Below are 17234 nucleotides of genomic sequence, written 5' to 3' on the forward strand. Positions count from 1 at the left end.
ACCTGGCTGCCCTAAAGACATTTAAGGCCATTATTTACACTATTTTGCCAACTGTCTGGCACACTGTCACATGTGAAAACTTTTTTAGATAATTAGTTCACTTTGCAATCAGCCTAAGCACTATAATACAGGTAAGCTCTGTGTGTGGAGTACAATGGAGGGAGCAGGAAGAGTGAGAAGTAGAGGAGGCCGAGGAAGAGGATGTGGAGGTGAAGAAGTAGGATGAAGAGGACAAGGAGGAGGACAGGGAGGGGGGGGAGGAAGGGTAAGAAGAGTAAGAAACAGAATTGCTGATGACATCAGAGCTACAATAGTGGACCATGCAATCAACCATGGAATGACCCTGAGGGAAGCTGGCCAACCGGTTCAGCCTAACTTGAGCCGCTACACTGTAGCAAGCATCATAAGGACATTTTGAAATGAGAATCGGTTAGTACAGTCACTTTGCACTAAGATTTGTATCACTGCCATATGCTAATGAGAAACACAACAATACCATAGATGTAAAAATACTGAAATTGTTACTTTACAGAATTGCTAGACGACCAGATGCTGGGAGCAGAGGAAGCATGTTCACTGCAGACCAAGAAACCCATATAGTCATTATGGCGATTGCAAATAATCCTATACTTGGAAATAAACACTTGTGTTTGTTTTGATGTGTGTGAATAAACACCAGTACTTGAAGTTTGGATCCCTCTGTGCTTACGGCTCTATGACAAAAGTATGAGCTCAATCTGACATAGCCTACCTTGTGCACAGAGAAAGCAAAAGCCAGATGTGTTTTTCATTCATACCATCAGTGTGTAGTTGGTGTGCTTCTCATTGTGTGCTTATTAATATGATGGCTTGTGTTAACTGTTGGATATGAAAATACCATTTTTACAAAGGTGTGGAGAGTTAAGCAAGGGTTATTCGCTTTTACAAGAAAACTACAATGTTTTGCTGATTGGGTGAAGAGTTTTCTTATTTGTGTGTAGAGTTTTGCAAAAATAGCCAATAGTTACAAAAAATGTGCTCAAGCCATCAGAAAAAACTGTAATAAACTGAATGACAGATGGCAGTTGCAGCTGCTTTTTCTTTTTTTTTTTTTAGCCATCAGAATTGTTGTCTGAAGGCCAAGAAAGATGCCAAGTGGATTTACTTTACCAAGTGGATCATCATGGCCTTGCCATATTGGTCCATTTGATTGACCTTTATTATAATTATGTATTTATTTTATTTTCAGTTGTTACAGATGGGACAGACATGACTGGGGGATAGGACAGGGGGAAAGAAAGAATGAAAGAGAGGGAGAGAAAGACAAAACAGAGGGGAGAGAGAAAAAAAAGAAAAGCAAACACCTGGATCACCTGTCGAGAGAAGAAAAAAACAGAAGAGAAAACAAACAAAAAAAGAGCAACATAATAAATACAACACCATCACAATAAACTAGCTAACAGTAGATAACAGTAGATACTAAATACTAAATGTTATTGTGCAGCACGCAAGCTCGACAGTGCACAATGTGCTTTGAGGTAGCAGCCAAGAAAGGTGTAGTTTGTGTCTGTGAACACGTGTGTACACCTGTGTGGATCAGCACGCTTGTATTCAAAAGGTGGGGGGAGGGGAGACAGGCCTCCATACCTGGCTGTGGCTACAATGTAGCCTGCCATCACCAGTGTGTGAATGTGTTTGAATGGGTGGATGACTGTGTGTGTAAAGCGCTTTGGGGTCCATAGGGACTAGTAAAGCGCTATACAAATACAGGCCATTTTATCATTAGTTTAGAATAGAATAGAATAGAATTCAACTTTATTGTCATTGCACATGCACAGGTACAGGGCAACGAAATGCAGTTTGCATCCATCCAGAAGTGCTTTAGTGATATAGATATATTACAATATATATTATCAATAATATAGATATGTAAGTATATTACAGAAATGGGTCTATTATGGTATGTTATAATGTACACGGTATGAAGTATGTTGTGAATATTCTATAACTATAGGTATGTACAGGCTGTAGTGAGTACAAGCTATGTACAGGATATGAACAGGATATAAATATGAAAAACTATACAGAATATGAAATAAAAAACTTTACAGAAATCTGAGTTATACAGCTATACAGTTTGAGCTGTTCTCTGATTATTCTGTGGGAAAAAACCTTTGGGTGCAACTTTTAAAGGATTGCATCAAAATGTGAGATCGGGCAGAACAAGTTATACCAAATAAGAGGTTTGTTTTTTAAACCTAGTGTTTGACATTCCCACTATAGCCTTAATTCCTTCTCTGTCAAAAATCATTTTCCAGTAATCTACAATCCTGTTTAATTCTGTGGCTGTCAGGTGGAGACACTGGTTGATTTTACATGTCAGTTTCAGTTCCAAACTTTTAGGAGCATTAAACTTTCTGTTGTTTGATTTAATATAATGAATAAATGTAATTTTATTAAGCATGACAGACACAGACGTCTTCAGGGATACAGACAATTTTTATTCTGAGAAGACAAAAGTCTTGATTTGTCTTACAAAGCAGCCCTTTTCCTAAAAATTAAAATAAATATAACAAAGATCATTTTATTAACGCAAAGTGACTCATTGAAAGGATCAGCTGTTTTCTCAACAGCCTCATCACTGCATAAAATTAACTGGAAACACAGAGAAACATCACATTTCTGCATGTTTCACCAACACTGACGTGGGATCTGATTTTTTCTTCCCCCCTCAACTTAGTGCAAGTTCAGTCATCACATTGAACAGTAATTACAAAAAAGTAAAAGCAAAGCACAAACTCTACAGTTCAGTCAGTTTTAGCTGAGATTCACTTTTAACATGATCAAAGTGAACTGAGGTCAGGTCTGCACAGGACTAACAGCAACAACACAAACTCTACAGTGCATGAATCGAAACACTTACATCATATAAATCATGTTACTGACAAAGTTATCAATTAAAACATTTCTTACACAGACACACATGCGTGACTGACCTGGTGGCAAACTTCATTTGTGGGCTTCAGATAATAATAAAACCTCTCCTAGCATCAGCTTTCAAACAGAGACATCCCTTCACATTAAGGCCAGTTCGTTTAGTGCAAACACAGAAATGCAAAGTCAGTCTTAAAATGAATGTAATGAGCTCCATTAGTCGGGGAAATGAGCCAGATTATTAACATCAATCACTAAACCAAGTTGTCTAATGTTAGATTGTATTTTCTTTAAGTGGTGAATTTTTTTTCTTTTTATTACTGACCGAAAATTATTTTGTACCCACACTACTAACTTAAATTTATGTGCAAGTCACACAGTTTCTTTGCAATTTTAATTTGCATCTCATTTCAAAACATTTTCAGGGCCTTCATGGTCACTTTGCCACTATTGGAGACATTTAGCATGCTCATGTGGTTATTTTGCATCTCTGTGTGGTGATTTTATACGTTTTTGTTTTCTATGGAAGGTCATTTTGGTGTGTCTTTATTGTTCTTCTCTCCTTACTGAACTGGTAGAATTGTGTCTCAACCTACTTTTTAAGGTAATCAAAAATTTATTAATAATAAGACTTATTAATGTAAGACTGCTTTCTTCCATTTGCGCAACATCTCTAAAGTTAGAAATATCCTGTCTCAGAGTGACGCTGAAAAACTAGTTCATGCATTTATTACTTCCAGGCTGGACTACTGTAATTCACTATTATCAGGATGTCCTAAAAACTCGCTGAAAAGCCTTCAGCTGATCCAAAATGCTGCAGCAAGGGTCCTGACAGGGACTAGAAAGAGAGAGCAGATTTCTCCTGTTTTGGCTTCCCTTCATTGGCTTCCTGTTAAATCCAGAATTGAATTCAAAATCCTGCTCCTCACATACAAGGTCTTAAATAATCAGGCCCCATCTTATCTTAATGACCTTGTAGTACCATATCACCCCATTAGAGCACTTCGCTCTCGCTCTGCAGGCCTACTTGTTGTCCCTAGAGTATTTAAAAGTAGAATGGGAGGCAGAGCCTTCAGTTTTCAGGCCCCTCTTCTGTGGAACCAGCTTCCAGTTTGGATTCGGGAGACAGACACTATCTCTACTTTCAAGATTAGGCTTAAAACTTTCCTTTTTGCTAAAGCATATAGTTAGGGCTGGATCAGGTGACCCTGAATCCTCCCTTAGTTATGCTGCAATAGACATAGGCTGCCGGGGATTCCCATGGTGCATTGAGTTTTTCCCTTCCAGTCACCTTTCTCACTCACTATGTGTTAATAGACCTCTCTGCATCGAATCATATCTGTTATTAATCTCTGTCTCTCTTCCACAGCATGTCTTTATCCTGTTTTTCTTCTTTCACCCCAACCGGTCGCAGCAGATGGCCGCCCCTCCCTGAGCCTGGCTCTGCCGGAGGTTTCTTCCTGTTAAAAGGGAGTTTTTCCTTCCCACTGTCGCCAAAGTGCTTGCTCATAGGGGGTCATATGATTGTTGGGTTTTTCTCTGTATTTATTATTGTGCTATCTACTGTACAATATAAAGCGCCTTGAGGCGACTTTGTTGTGATTTGGCGCTATATAAATAAAATTGAATTGAATTGAATTGAAAATTGAAGTTTGTTAATAAATTTGTGTCTTTGTTTGTTTTTGCATAAATAAGAGCAAAACATTGCAGATTTATCGGAAAAGAAGGAGCGTATCATTATTTCAGACATTCATTCACTCTCCACCACAAAAAACAAACAAACAGAAACTCGCACTTTTTTCCTAAAGCATTGCTATTGTGGCTTCAGAGGTTGTTCTCAGTTGGCTCATGCAAAAGAGTTTAAATGAACCACAAATGTAGGAGCCCTTCTCACTCTGGGCCATAAACTGAAAACAATCACTAATCCAACAAATGTATGAACTGCTGAGCGAAAGAGTGCCCGTCATTACAGAAACAAAGAGCCAAACATTATAATCTGAATTTAAACAGTAAAAGTGTTTCCATTACAGGCTTCATGATATTAAGCACCACTGGATTCCAGCCAGTTCCATCTTAGTTTAGCTCATTGCATCACCACCTAAGCCGGGAACTGTAAACAGGCCATTTGGCTTGTTTTGGCCAACAGTTAACAGAAATAAGCAGTCACGTATTTTTAAGACCAATGGAACAAGGACAAATCCAGTCTTGGTTTTGAATTCAGAAGGAAATTTGAGAGCTTTGTGCTTTTGAAATGTCAGTGGACTCATTTGTGGAAACGTTGCTGGGTTTTGGCCCTGCTGAGGACACACAATGAAATGAAACCTGTGGGAAACATTTTTTTGGATTTTACTTCTCAGTAAAGACCTTCAACCATTTAATCTCCAACCTCTCTATTAGCTCTAAGTCGCTGCAGCAGCAGCAGGCTTGACAATCTGAGTTGTTAAAATGTTAATCTCAGTTGACTGATTATCAAAAAAAACAAAACAACGCATAATTCATTTGACTTTTACAACAAATAAATTCCTATACATTTGTGAGGTTGGAAAATAATTCTAGTAAAGTGAATGTACAGCATCGTCATCAGCAAAACTTCTACTTGCAGAAAGCAAAGGCCTCGACTGCAAACGCTTGAGCTCGTCATGTAGAGAGCAACAATCATCAACATTATCAATCTGCACTCCAACAAAGATCCATACCTACATCTGAACAGCTACATATCTTAAATAAGGATAAAATGACTCTTAGAAGAAAATGAGGTAATGAATTTAAGCTCAAGTGACGTGTCAGGAGGTGGCAGGGGAAGTCCTTCCACCATATTCCTGTCCGGTCTCATATTTTTATTTACAGAAAGAGTTTTCAGCATAAAAGATCCTGTAAGCTTAAAAAACTTTGAACAGTTACCTTCTGCTGCCACCAGAGGTCAGCAAACTGCACAGAGCCTCATGTTGTTTCAGAGGAAGAAGTTTGCAGGTAGTTTGCACCATTGTGGTTTTGTTGATCGACAGTCAGTTTGTCACAATCTTGAAATAAGTTTGAACCAGAAGAGATCAGCTAAAAAAATACAGACGTCCCGCTTTTATCACAACAGTGTAAAGAAAAAGGAATCTGATGAAGTACGATGATCCCAAAGCTGAAGTAAAGATGTGAAATTTAAGAAGAAACCAGAGTGAATCTATCTGAAAATAAACAAGCGTCCAGAACTAAAATGTGTTTTGTATGGAGGAATGATGCTGCAGATACTCTACATGCTGAAGTGAATTAACCATTTTCATGCACTTAAGTAACCAAATCACTGCAAGCAACCTGGTTCCAGCAGAAATCAGATAACATATTAAACATATATACAGTAACCTGGTTACTTAAACATTCAATGACGTGCTTAAAAAAAATCTGTGGATACAATTTAAAGTGTACACAAAACAATATTACACTCTTACAACTTTTGATATGTCAGCTGACCATCTGAATAGCTAGCTGTAGCAACAACTGGTCAATTATTATAAAAGGGCTGACAAATTTTATTTCAAATCACATAAATGATTCATTATAAAATAACTTTAAAATTCTTAATCCTAAAATAATCTTAAATCACTGTTTATTAATCGACTAGTATATAAAACATACTGATCAAATGTCTCGTTTTGCACTAAACCCTGTGTGTGACAACATGAAAAATAAGCAGATCTTTGAATAAAAGATGCTAAAATCCGAAAATATTTGGCTTTTTTTTTTTTTTTTTTTTTTTTTTTTTTTTACATACAAAAACTTATTTCTATCATGCGAGACTTGTGTTTTGAAGAGTTTGTTATTATTAATAATAATAATAATAATAAATAATAATGATAAAGTGGTAATAATAGGTGTGTTGTAAGTACATATATGTATCATGGTCTTGATAATAAAAAAGAGGTATTAGTGCATTCTGAGTATATGTAATGTGAGTAATCCCTGCCTCACTGAAAAGGAAAAATTACACTGCTTATTTTTCATGTTCCATTGCTCTGCCATAAAAATGGTCCCTGTCGATCCAACTTGTTCTTTTTGCCAATAATTCGTCCACAAATAACAGTATTAGCTGCCACATAGCTGCTTTCCATGTTGATATCTGACAGAGTTTTGTCTGTGTGTGTCAGATAAATCTTGTTTAAATGAAAGCTGGCTATAACCTGATTACTTAAGTGCATGTAAACCCGGTGACAGATAACTGAATGGACCTCCAGCAAAAGGATACCTGACTGTGGTGAGAGATGCGTGAGGATGCAGTCACAGAACAAAAGGAGAAAATAGGCTGAGAAATGGCAAAGAAAGGAACGGAAGTGGGGAGGAAAGGAAGAAGGAAGTAATGAATAAAACAAAGAGGAAAACCAGCTGCAGTCCAAGTCCTCAAGTGACTATGGTATAGAGGACTGTTCAGCTACCCTGGCGCGTGTGTGTGTGTGTGTGTGTGTGTGTGTGTGTGTTTTATCAGCTGCAGTGGCAGAGCAGCAGTCCAGCCACTAGAGGAAGCAGGTTGAGCAGCAGGAGCCACAGAGTGGTGGCCAAACCTGGAGAACTGGAGCATGGATCTAAAATCAAGACAGAAAATAACCATCTATCAAATCTTGTTTGTTTTTTACATAACAGTATTATATTCCACACACACTGAGTATTTAATTATAAACACATCTTAAGTTTTATCTTTCCCTTTCAGTGCTTTTCTCACCAGTTTCTTTACTTTGTTCTCATTTATATCTTTTCCCATTTCTTTACTTGTTAAACAACTTCATTCAACCATAAGTTGAAATCTGAAAGGCAGACAGCTTCACCATGTGACAGGAAGAGAAGCATTTAAATCAGCTGGTCCACTGACTGACCAATTGGGTTGCTCCTGGAGGTGTTGATGGGTGGGAGCTGGTAGGGTAGGGGGCAGTCATCACAGAAGTCGGTGCAGGCGGGGCAGATGAGGACACCGTTGTAAACCCACTCGTTAACGCGTACGCTGATGCTCAGCAGCTGACCTTTACGGACACAGAGGAAGGAACGATCCTGAACGAACACCGTGAGGCCCTGAGCTGAGCATGACACCTGCAGCACACAGAGAGTGTGAGACAGACCCAAAACATACAGCAACATGCACTTTCCTCTCATTTCTCTAACTTTATTAGGGATTTTTTCCCCTTTGTATAAAACCTTTTGAGATCCCACCAAAGCAGTTTGGGACAAAAATATGTGGGATTTAATTTATTTAACCTGAACTATTAATCTGTTTGTCAAACAGCCAAATAAAAGTGAAATCTACAGATTTCTATAAGGTAACAGTCTCAACCTACAGATGTCACCTTCTCCACTGAGGACAGCTATGGAAAAAGTTGTAAAGGGGATCTTAAAAATTCACAGACAAACATAAATAAGTATATGTACATGTCAGCACCTTGTAGCATCCGGAGCCCCAGTCAGGGTACGTCATCTTCCGAGTGCATTGCTCCATCACAAAGGCTGATTTCTGGTACAGACACACAGAGTCTAGTCCATACTGCTCTGCTCCATAATTCCTCCACCAGTCTGAACAAACAGACAACACCACAGATAGAAATCTCACATATTTCACAGAAACAGCATCAACAACAGCAGATCAAAACAGATTTTATACAAGAGTTCCTCCAAATGTCTTTACTCAGTGGTCCCCAACCCGCAGGCCACGGACTGGTACCGGTCAGTAAGTCGTTTGGTACCGGGCCACGAGAGTTGAGGCTCGGGTGTGAAATTTATGGTTTGCAGGGTTTTTATCGTTAACTCGGTTTCCCTGGGTCATTTCCCGTGTTATAGTTGTGCATCTTATTTTGAAAGAAATATTTACACGTTACCATAGCGACCAGAGAGCATTAAGGGGCAGAGAGGAGGACGTTACTCTCAATGTTGTTGGCGCATTTCAGGAGGACACTGCTAATAAAGTTACACAATTACACAGTGAATTCGCGTTTATTATTACATTTACAAAATACCACAGTTTTTGTCTTTGTCGTATGATTTATTTTGTTGCATTTATCCGCGACACCTTAAAGGCCGGTCCGTGGAAATATTGTCTGACATTAAACCGATCCGTGGAGCAAAAAAGGTTGGGGACCGCTGTCTTTACTGATGAGCTCTCAGTAACACCTATGACCGAAAAGGTTTCTTTCACGTTCCTGACAATGAAACTGGGCGGACATGTGTTCTTATGGATTTATGCTAAACAGTGGCAAGCTACTTCTCTGTCAAGCTCTTTTTGATTTTAACAAATTATTTAAAAATTATAATAAAAATAAATAAAAATAAAACTATAAAAAAATGAGCACGATGCAGAGTCTGGCTGATCTGGCCACTGAAAACAGTCGTCAAAGTTCAAAGTTGAACTTGACTGTGAGTACTCCTTGCTGCACGTGCCGTGTCCTATGTGAAAGGGCCTTAAGGTGTCCAAACCAGGATTAGTTCTAGTCCTAAGGAGCTTTAGGATCATCCTATGCATCTTTATATGAAGTCGGTCTTTGAATTTCAATACTTGGGTACATGGTTTGAAAATGCAGCAGGTTTAGAAATGTTCAAAAGAAAGAGTAAAGGTAATTGCTGCCATTAGTCTAGTGAGAGGTTTCTTTGCTTTTGCTTTTTTTTTTTTGTTGTTACAATCAGATATGTGTGACCTGCTTTTAAGGCACAGAAGAATAAGAAATATCATTAGGAAACTATTCTCACCTCCCTCCCTGTACTACGGCTGTTCACAGAGTTTGATTTAAAACACCACTAGATTAAAGGCAGCAGTAGAAACAGCAGTATAAGCAGTACCTGGCTGGTTCTCAGACACTCTGCAGTAGGAGTTTCTCTGGTATTCTCCACTGAGGTGCCAGCTGAACTCCTGACTAAAGGGACAGTAGTCAGCGATCTCCACAGCACCCCCAAAGAACGACAGCTGATCAGAAGCCACGTCAGGGATCCGCTCGAAATACTGACACAGCACATATAGTTACCCTCAGCACACTCACTGACCACAGCAGAGCTTACTCTAACATGCACATACAGAGCACTGTGTGGTAGCTATAAATAACCTTGTCAGGCATTTTCTATAAAAGATAAAACATTCACTAGTTTCAGCAGAACACTCACAAACATATCAATATTGGTAGTGGTGGGGGGTTAGCATACCTGGTACTCAAGTGGCAGTTCTTGTGGGTATTTTTGCAGGTTGCACACAGCCACAGCCAGCTGATCCTGTCTGCAGGTGAGCTGCAGAGGAGAGGCTCGCACTGTGTCACAGTACGGAGTTACAGCGTGTCTTCTGCAACAACAAGTACATAATAAATGCTGCTGGTTAGATATGGCATTACTGTGGGTACCTGGTACAGTACAGAACTTATCTGTAACATATACATGTGCCACTCTTTCAGTGTGTTAAACGTCATTTTTTTCAACCACTGGTGCCAGCTTCAAACTAAAAGCATGATCTTTGTGATCATGAGGGAAAGAAACAGCAAAAAAAAATACTTCAACTTTGTTTGGCACGGTGTTTCTGTCACCTCTGTCTCTGCTTGTCCATCCAGAATTTGCAGCTCTTCATAACAAAGTCGCAGCCGAGACCACGACCCCAGTCCAGCCTCTGAGCCAGGCTGTAGTTGGCGCGGTACCAGCCGCTGTCCTCCATGATGGCCAGCGTCAGCCGAGAAAACACTCGGTTCTGAGTGTGGGAGCCCGTCATTGCCTCATTCTGGGATGAATGGGAAAAAAAAAAATATATATATAGATGAACATGATGGAGAAGCCTAAACTGCTGGCTACCAAAAAGCCACAGAGAAAACATGTGCTGACCTCTAAGAGTCTCTTTTCCCAATGGTTTAGTTCGGTTCCTGTCCCTCCTTGGTTCTCCAGCTCCATCCCCTCCAGGATGGGGCAATTAAAATGTCTCCTCGCCTCCTCCTGGAAACGGAAAGGAAGACACATACTACTTAATTATTACTTGACATCAACTATAACGCCTAAACTGACCTCCAATAACAATCTCATAGGTTCAATTTTGTCCACTCTTTCTAATAAGACCTTTATATTACATTCCTTCAACACCTCCCGGAGCTGTATCCTACATAAATCTTTGTAAAACAATCGTTTTTATAAGCACAGTCAAAACTACAGCTAAGAGGCGCAAAATGACAGCACATCATCCTTTTCTAGACTCACATAAACAGAAGAAGAGTTACGAGACTAACCAGTTTTCTTAATATTGAAGCTTCTTACCACAACACGAGGAGTGACAAGGACATGCACTTGGTGTCGGACCATCACGCCTCCTCTGATGTCCCACAGTCTGGTGACTCTTCTGATAACGGCATCGCTCCACTGGTACAGACCCAGACTGATGCACAGGTTTAGGATTAGAAGTTAGAGCTTGAACACTAGAAATCATAAATGACCATGACATAAAGTGTAATCACCTCTCGTTGAAGGCGGGCAGGCCGCTTGCGAAGCGAGGAGTCAGAGGTTTGCCCTCATCATCGTGGTAGAAGGCAAACAGACCGGCTGAAAATCCCTAGAGGACGTAAGGAGAAACTGCAGTCAGTGACAGATTTCACACATGCACAAATTACTCAACAAGAGTCTATTTAGCACCCAATCACAACAGTGTTTATAGCAGCACATCTTCTGGGCAAAATCTTGCATTTTTTATTAATATGCTCACATGAGGTAAAAATAAACCCACATCCATTTTCAGCTTTCAGTTCAGCTTTGGTAAGATGTTGTTGGTCAACAGTAAAGCATCTCCAAATGTATTCAAATGTTAAAAATCTGCCGAGGAAAATATGGTTCAAAAATGTCTTTTGAGCAATCTGTGTGAACCTAATGCTCCACGGGAAGCTCAACAACAGTGACGAGTGGTACAGACCAGAGCGTGGATGATTTCATGTTTGACTGTGGAGAGCATCCCTTCAAACTCCTGAGGCTGAGAGGAGATCATAGCAGGGCACAGGTTGGCGTAGCCTGCTATAGGTCTAAAAGGAAAAACACCCCGACTTACATTAGTTTATACTGTAATATTCTGACAGTTTGATTTACTTCTGTAACCAAGACGACAGTTCATTGCTTATAAAGCAAAAAAACCGAGACTAAAGGCTGGATTGTATTTTTAGTTTCTTTATTTTTTAAATTAACACCAAGTAAGGTTTTTATCCTCCCACCTGTCGAGCTCCGCCTCCAGCTGGCAGTAAGCAGCATAAGCCACTATGTTCTCCTGCCCACAGCGTTCTGTGGTGACGCCGCTGACATACAGCACAAAATCGGACCCTTCGACTCCAGGCCCATCTGGGGGCCCTGTAGGGCCACATGACTTCCCAGACTCACTGCACACCTTGCATTGCTAGAAGAGAAACACGACATTGGAGTGAGCAGAGAGCACACTGAACCAGTGAGGACAGACAAGTGTTCACATCACAGCATAAAAACACTGTGGGTTAAACGTTCGTCAGAATTTTTTAATGGTCAACAGCACTGGATGGTTATGTGTTATCTGTAGAATTCAACTACAGCAGTAATATTATATACATTTGCTTTACATTGCATGCTTGGTCAATACTTTAATGTTAATTAGCAATCAATTAAAACTTTATATATTCCAAATAAAAACAGAAAACAGCTGCTAGCAAGGCTAGAACCCTTGCTTTGTGGGATCAGTAATCTATGCACGCTCTGACCTGCAGGTGGTGCTGTGGTACAGTAATGGGCCCACATCGTGTGACATTTGCACAGGCGTCCTGGCAGTAGCGATGAGGGTCATCTCTCTTCCTCATGTACTGGTTGGTTGCACATTGTCTGAGATAACGGAAACAGTTAATTAAATATATATATTTATGTGTATATTGTTCACATGTTGAAATAAAAAATTACCAACCAATTACCAACCAAATATAACCACAGATGTGGTTCCCTGAAATCCAAGAGAAACAAACATTTAAACTACTATCTGGCAATTAAAATAGTATAACATAACATAAACACACAGCGCTTGATTAACTTACTCATCTGGATTTTATTAAGGGGGGATGCTTTGATTTATAGGAGTGCTGACACTGGAGCTGTAGCTAATTGACACCTGCTAGGCCTCAGTCAACTGGTCTTGGTGTGTTTGGTGACTCTTCTTCAAATCATTAGACAAATAACACGACTTAATCCATGAAACAACCCATAAAGAGGTTTGTGCTACGGTTTTTGGCGAGTGACACTGTAGTATTTATTAATCTGTCACTTACCACCAGTTGTCAGCTATCTGCGTTTGCCCATTGCACCCGAACAACTTGTGGATGCAGGTTTCTGACCAAGTGTTTGTTAGCTGACTGCTTAGCACTTTGCACTCTGATCCAAATTTGATCACAGAGCCAAAGAATCAAAATGGCAAGCAACAAAATGCTTGCCATTGAACAGATTTAAAAATCTAAATTACTCTAGACTCTATTGTTTTACTTTCTTTTAGATTACTGAACTGAAAATTAGTGCACAGGTGTGGTTCAAATAGTGATGGCAGGGACTACATACCTGCTGAGCAGTACAGGCCCCACTCTGCGCCTGACACTGAAAGCCCTCTGCAGGTAAGCGATGGCCTGAGGAAACAGCTTATCCTAGAGAGGGACACATAGAGTAACACACTTTCAATCTGTTACACCTCTGAGCACAGCCAACAATGCTGCAAAGCCCAATCCGACATCACCTCAACAAAACCAACAGCAGAAGCCACGGCTGAATGTTAAAACCACTGATGATGTCCTCATGTTGCAGTTCTCGTGGTTATTGGACTTTGAATGTAAGATTTAACAGAAAACCCTACATACTGCTTAAAAATGCAAAATCGGGAAAACCACAACAAGTTGACTCTTAATTTCCACTTTTATTTATACCATTTTCTCTGTGGTTGAGATGTGTTATTTTACAAGGTTATAGTTAGACTTTAACTATTACAAAAACATTTATTGTATAAAGTGCTCAGGTGTGTCCTCACCTTCACAAGTCTCCTTTTGTCTGCAGTAAGTCTGTGGATGGAGAGCATCCTTGTTACACACACAAACCTGGCATATGGATGCTAGAAAAATGGTGACAGTTGTTCTCTTTGGCTTTTTGTTTTGTTTTTTAATCCTGGGAGTTGCTGTAGTACTTACTGGTCAACGCTGCTGTCATAGATGATCTTTATTTTCAGCTGAAGGTCTTCAGGCGAGCTTCTCTTAGTCAAACGCTCAGGCTTCAAGTAAACATGGTGGACAATCTGAAACAGGACCGCAGAAAATGAGAATGAGAATTGCAATTTATAAGAGGAGAATTAAAACAACCAATACTACTAATAATATTTGATGTGTTTAGTGTTTTACAAAACTATTAGTATTGGAACATATGACAACTATCAAGAGTAGAAACTGCAGTACAAAAATGTGTTTGTGATTACTGCGAAATGCTCAAAACAGAGTTCAATTTGCTCTCAATCAGAAGCAAGCATTATATTTGATGCTGGTGATCAGAGTCTTTAAGGATTCTGGAAATACCTTCAGAATAGGTAAAGTGCTCCACCTTACAAACGACGTCCAATAAGCTTTTCTGTTTGTTTTTTTTAATGGCTAAAAACTGAGGGTCACAAACTCGCCTTTTAGTTAGTAATTAAAAAAGTAATCTGTCCATTTTACTGTGAATGAGTTTTGTGTAAATTTAGTTAAAAATGTCTTCTGTGAATACAATGTTTGGGATACAGAGTGCAGCTGTATTTTGAAATAATAAGTTAAGAAATAATGAATCTAGCCAGATGTTATTTTGGCTGTTTAAAGGGGAAAAGGCTGAAGCTGAACAGCTGAAACTGATTTATAGACAGTGGCATGTGATCTGAAAGCTGCTTTCACAGTCTAAATGTGCATGACACAAGCTGTACAGTGAACACAGTAAAAGCTTTGTATACCACAGTGGCATCACTGTTAGCCTGTTAGCTTGCTATCATACTGTACATCAAGTCTTAGTGAGGAACCAACTGAACAACATGCTTGCGTTGTATTTATCATAAAAACACGTCCTTCACATCGTGCTGGGGTTTGTTAACTATTCATTTTCCACGTGCCGAGGCAATAAAGTCTTATTACACAATATAATATTTAATACCATCTTAAATAGCCGACGCAGCTAACGTGCTAGCTTAGCTAAGCTGTGGCAGAGACAGCCGACGCTCACCTCGTTGGGAGAAGGGACTCGGTGTTTGCAGGAACCGTGACAGCTCACTAGCACGGCCAGAAGGGAGAAGAAAAGGGCAGGGCTGAGGAGGAACCAGGACACGGACGGCTTGCCATCCCGGCTTAACCTCAGCTCCATCCTCCAACCTGCCCGACAAAAGGGGCTTGGCAGCCCGAAGTCAACAGAACCTTCGCCGGTGTCGGTCCGGTCCCTTCTACTCTCGTTTCGTTCATCGCTTGCACGGTGAATCAAAACATGTTAACATCCCGCAAAAAATAAATGAATAAATAAAAACAAGCGGACAAATTCAAATAAGTTATATCTGAAGTGAAGAGAGTGCAGTAAAAGCAGTAACGCCGGCCGGTGAGGGGATAAATATACGCCTGACAGCTGCGGCGGTCCTGGTTTGTAGCTTATGTCAGCTGAGAGAAGAGCAGAGCGCCGGTGCACTCCGAAGATCGTCTGTTGTCAAGATGATTCACTCTCCCCAAATGAAGGAAGACAGCGCTCCAAAGATCGTATTTTAGTGAGATGAGGTATATTCAACGGATATGGTACATCTTTTTCCTCTCTCAAAGGGGCAAAGGAAATAATTAACAACATTTTATCTTTTTTTAGTGCAGAGTTTAGAAAGGTATTTGCTTTAAAAGCTTGTATAATATTTTTTTATTATATACAATATAAGTGTAAGTGTATAAGTGTATAAGTGTAACTATTTATAGCAGCGATACAGATTCACAAATCCATAAAAAGTTAGAATCCGTCTAAAAAATGTACTTGAGACATAAATTAGATTTAGCAGTTCCAGGAAAAAAAGCAGTCCTCGAAACATCATTATCCTAACTTGTATTTAATATTAATATTGAGCATAAAATATGTGCTTTTATTTATTAAGAATAGCAAACACTTTACTTACCTTAACACCACTAAAAGGTCAGTAAAGAAAGTTCACATCCCCCACTAGTCCATAAAGCAGACCAGTTTTTCGTGTAGAATCTGAGATTTATGGGGTCTATTTTCTCCTTTTCTTTTTCAAGTTCTTTTTGGGTTCATTTGAAGTGAGCTTTGTAATTGTGAAGACATCATGTTTAACCAAAATTTGCAGAAAATGGGTTAGGTTCATTATGGCTCCCTTCACTTCACAGTTAATGCCTCTTTTCTTAAGGCAGGTCTGTAAAGCTTTTCACTTTTTCCACCATGTGATGCTGTGTTCCCACACTCTGTGACACCAAAACATCAGACACACGAGGTAAATGTGATTACATCTGAATGCCCATCATGGTTTACAGTTAGACCATCTCTGATCGCTGTAGCTAATGAGAATCCACCCTGTGTCTGTTTGATTGTATTAGCTCTTGTTTCACTCTGTTAGGAAGGTGAAAAACTCCAGTGTTACATGGCAATGACTTAAAATGTTCAGTTAAAATGAACATTTCAAACTGTAGCACCAAAAACATACACATTTAGTATGTTTTTTTTTTTATGTTCAGCGATTGGTTCTTTCATTGTAATAGGTGTTTATTTATCCTGTGTTATAGTTATTGTATTTTTCAGGCCTTAATGAAAAAGTTCTGTTTTGTTTAGCAGGCTCCAAAACCATCTCAGTGCCCAGCCCAACCCATAAAATGCTGTTGTAAAGTTTTGGTGGTTTTCAGCTTCCCTTTCATTTGTTTCTTCTGTGATGATGGAGATTTGCGTTTTCATTATGGTTAAAAACAAAGAGATATGAAAACATAAATCTGCAGAGGCAACCACTTCAAAAGGATTGCTTGGTAAGGATATAATGATTAACACACTGTATATTTTCAATATTTTCTGACATTTCATATTTTAAAAAATGAACCAGGTAATGTTTTCTATCCATTGCTTAATTTAAAGAATAAGTTTGTTGCTTAATGTCTGTGTTATATCTTTAGTTTATCCCTAACAATGCTGCGACACTTACTCTCCCTTTCCTTTGTGAAAGCGATCTAACCTATTCAATCTTTGTCTCTTTTCTCCCACAACAAACAGAATGAACAGATTTTTATTCTTTTATAACCAAACTAGGATTAAATAGTGTCTGAACACATGATTTCTGAGATTTATCTCAGATGTTCATTCCTAAATTTGAACAAACATTTATATTT

At 39.3% G+C, this 17234-nt stretch overlaps 1 protein-coding gene across 2 annotated transcripts in view; it reads right to left on the bottom strand.

Annotated features, from left to right (window-relative positions):
* lmln (leishmanolysin-like (metallopeptidase M8 family)) overlaps positions 1-15570 on the bottom strand; it is a 29969-nt gene extending 14399 nt beyond the window's left edge. The window contains exons 1-16 of one of the 2 annotated variants that reach the window (XM_019352861.2): positions 15106-15570; positions 14058-14161; positions 13901-13931; positions 13441-13523; positions 12603-12720; positions 12090-12268; positions 11798-11903; positions 11349-11443; positions 11152-11269; positions 10729-10836; positions 10440-10627; positions 10069-10201; positions 9712-9871; positions 8324-8454; positions 7767-7977; positions 7340-7478 (exon numbers count right to left, since the gene is read on the bottom strand). In XM_019352861.2, coding sequence (XP_019208406.1) covers positions 7378-7478; positions 7767-7977; positions 8324-8454; positions 9712-9871; positions 10069-10201; positions 10440-10627; positions 10729-10836; positions 11152-11269; positions 11349-11443; positions 11798-11903; positions 12090-12268; positions 12603-12720; positions 13441-13523; positions 13901-13931; positions 14058-14161; positions 15106-15243 — 2004 coding nt within the window. In that variant the 5' untranslated portion in view covers positions 15244-15570 and the 3' untranslated portion in view covers positions 7340-7377. Of the gene's footprint in view, positions 1-5243; positions 7479-7766; positions 7978-8323; positions 8455-9711; positions 9872-10068; positions 10202-10439; positions 10628-10728; positions 10837-11151; positions 11270-11348; positions 11444-11797; positions 11904-12089; positions 12269-12602; positions 12721-13440; positions 13524-13900; positions 13932-14057; positions 14162-15105 lie in introns of those variants that run through there. The other variant, XM_019352860.2, reaches the window with a different exon arrangement.
* Between the last annotated feature and the right edge of the window lie 1664 nt (positions 15571-17234).

This window comes from Oreochromis niloticus, linkage group LG16, assembly GCF_001858045.2.
Source record: "Oreochromis niloticus isolate F11D_XX linkage group LG16, O_niloticus_UMD_NMBU, whole genome shotgun sequence".
NCBI classification, from domain to species: domain Eukaryota; kingdom Metazoa; phylum Chordata; class Actinopteri; order Cichliformes; family Cichlidae; genus Oreochromis; species Oreochromis niloticus.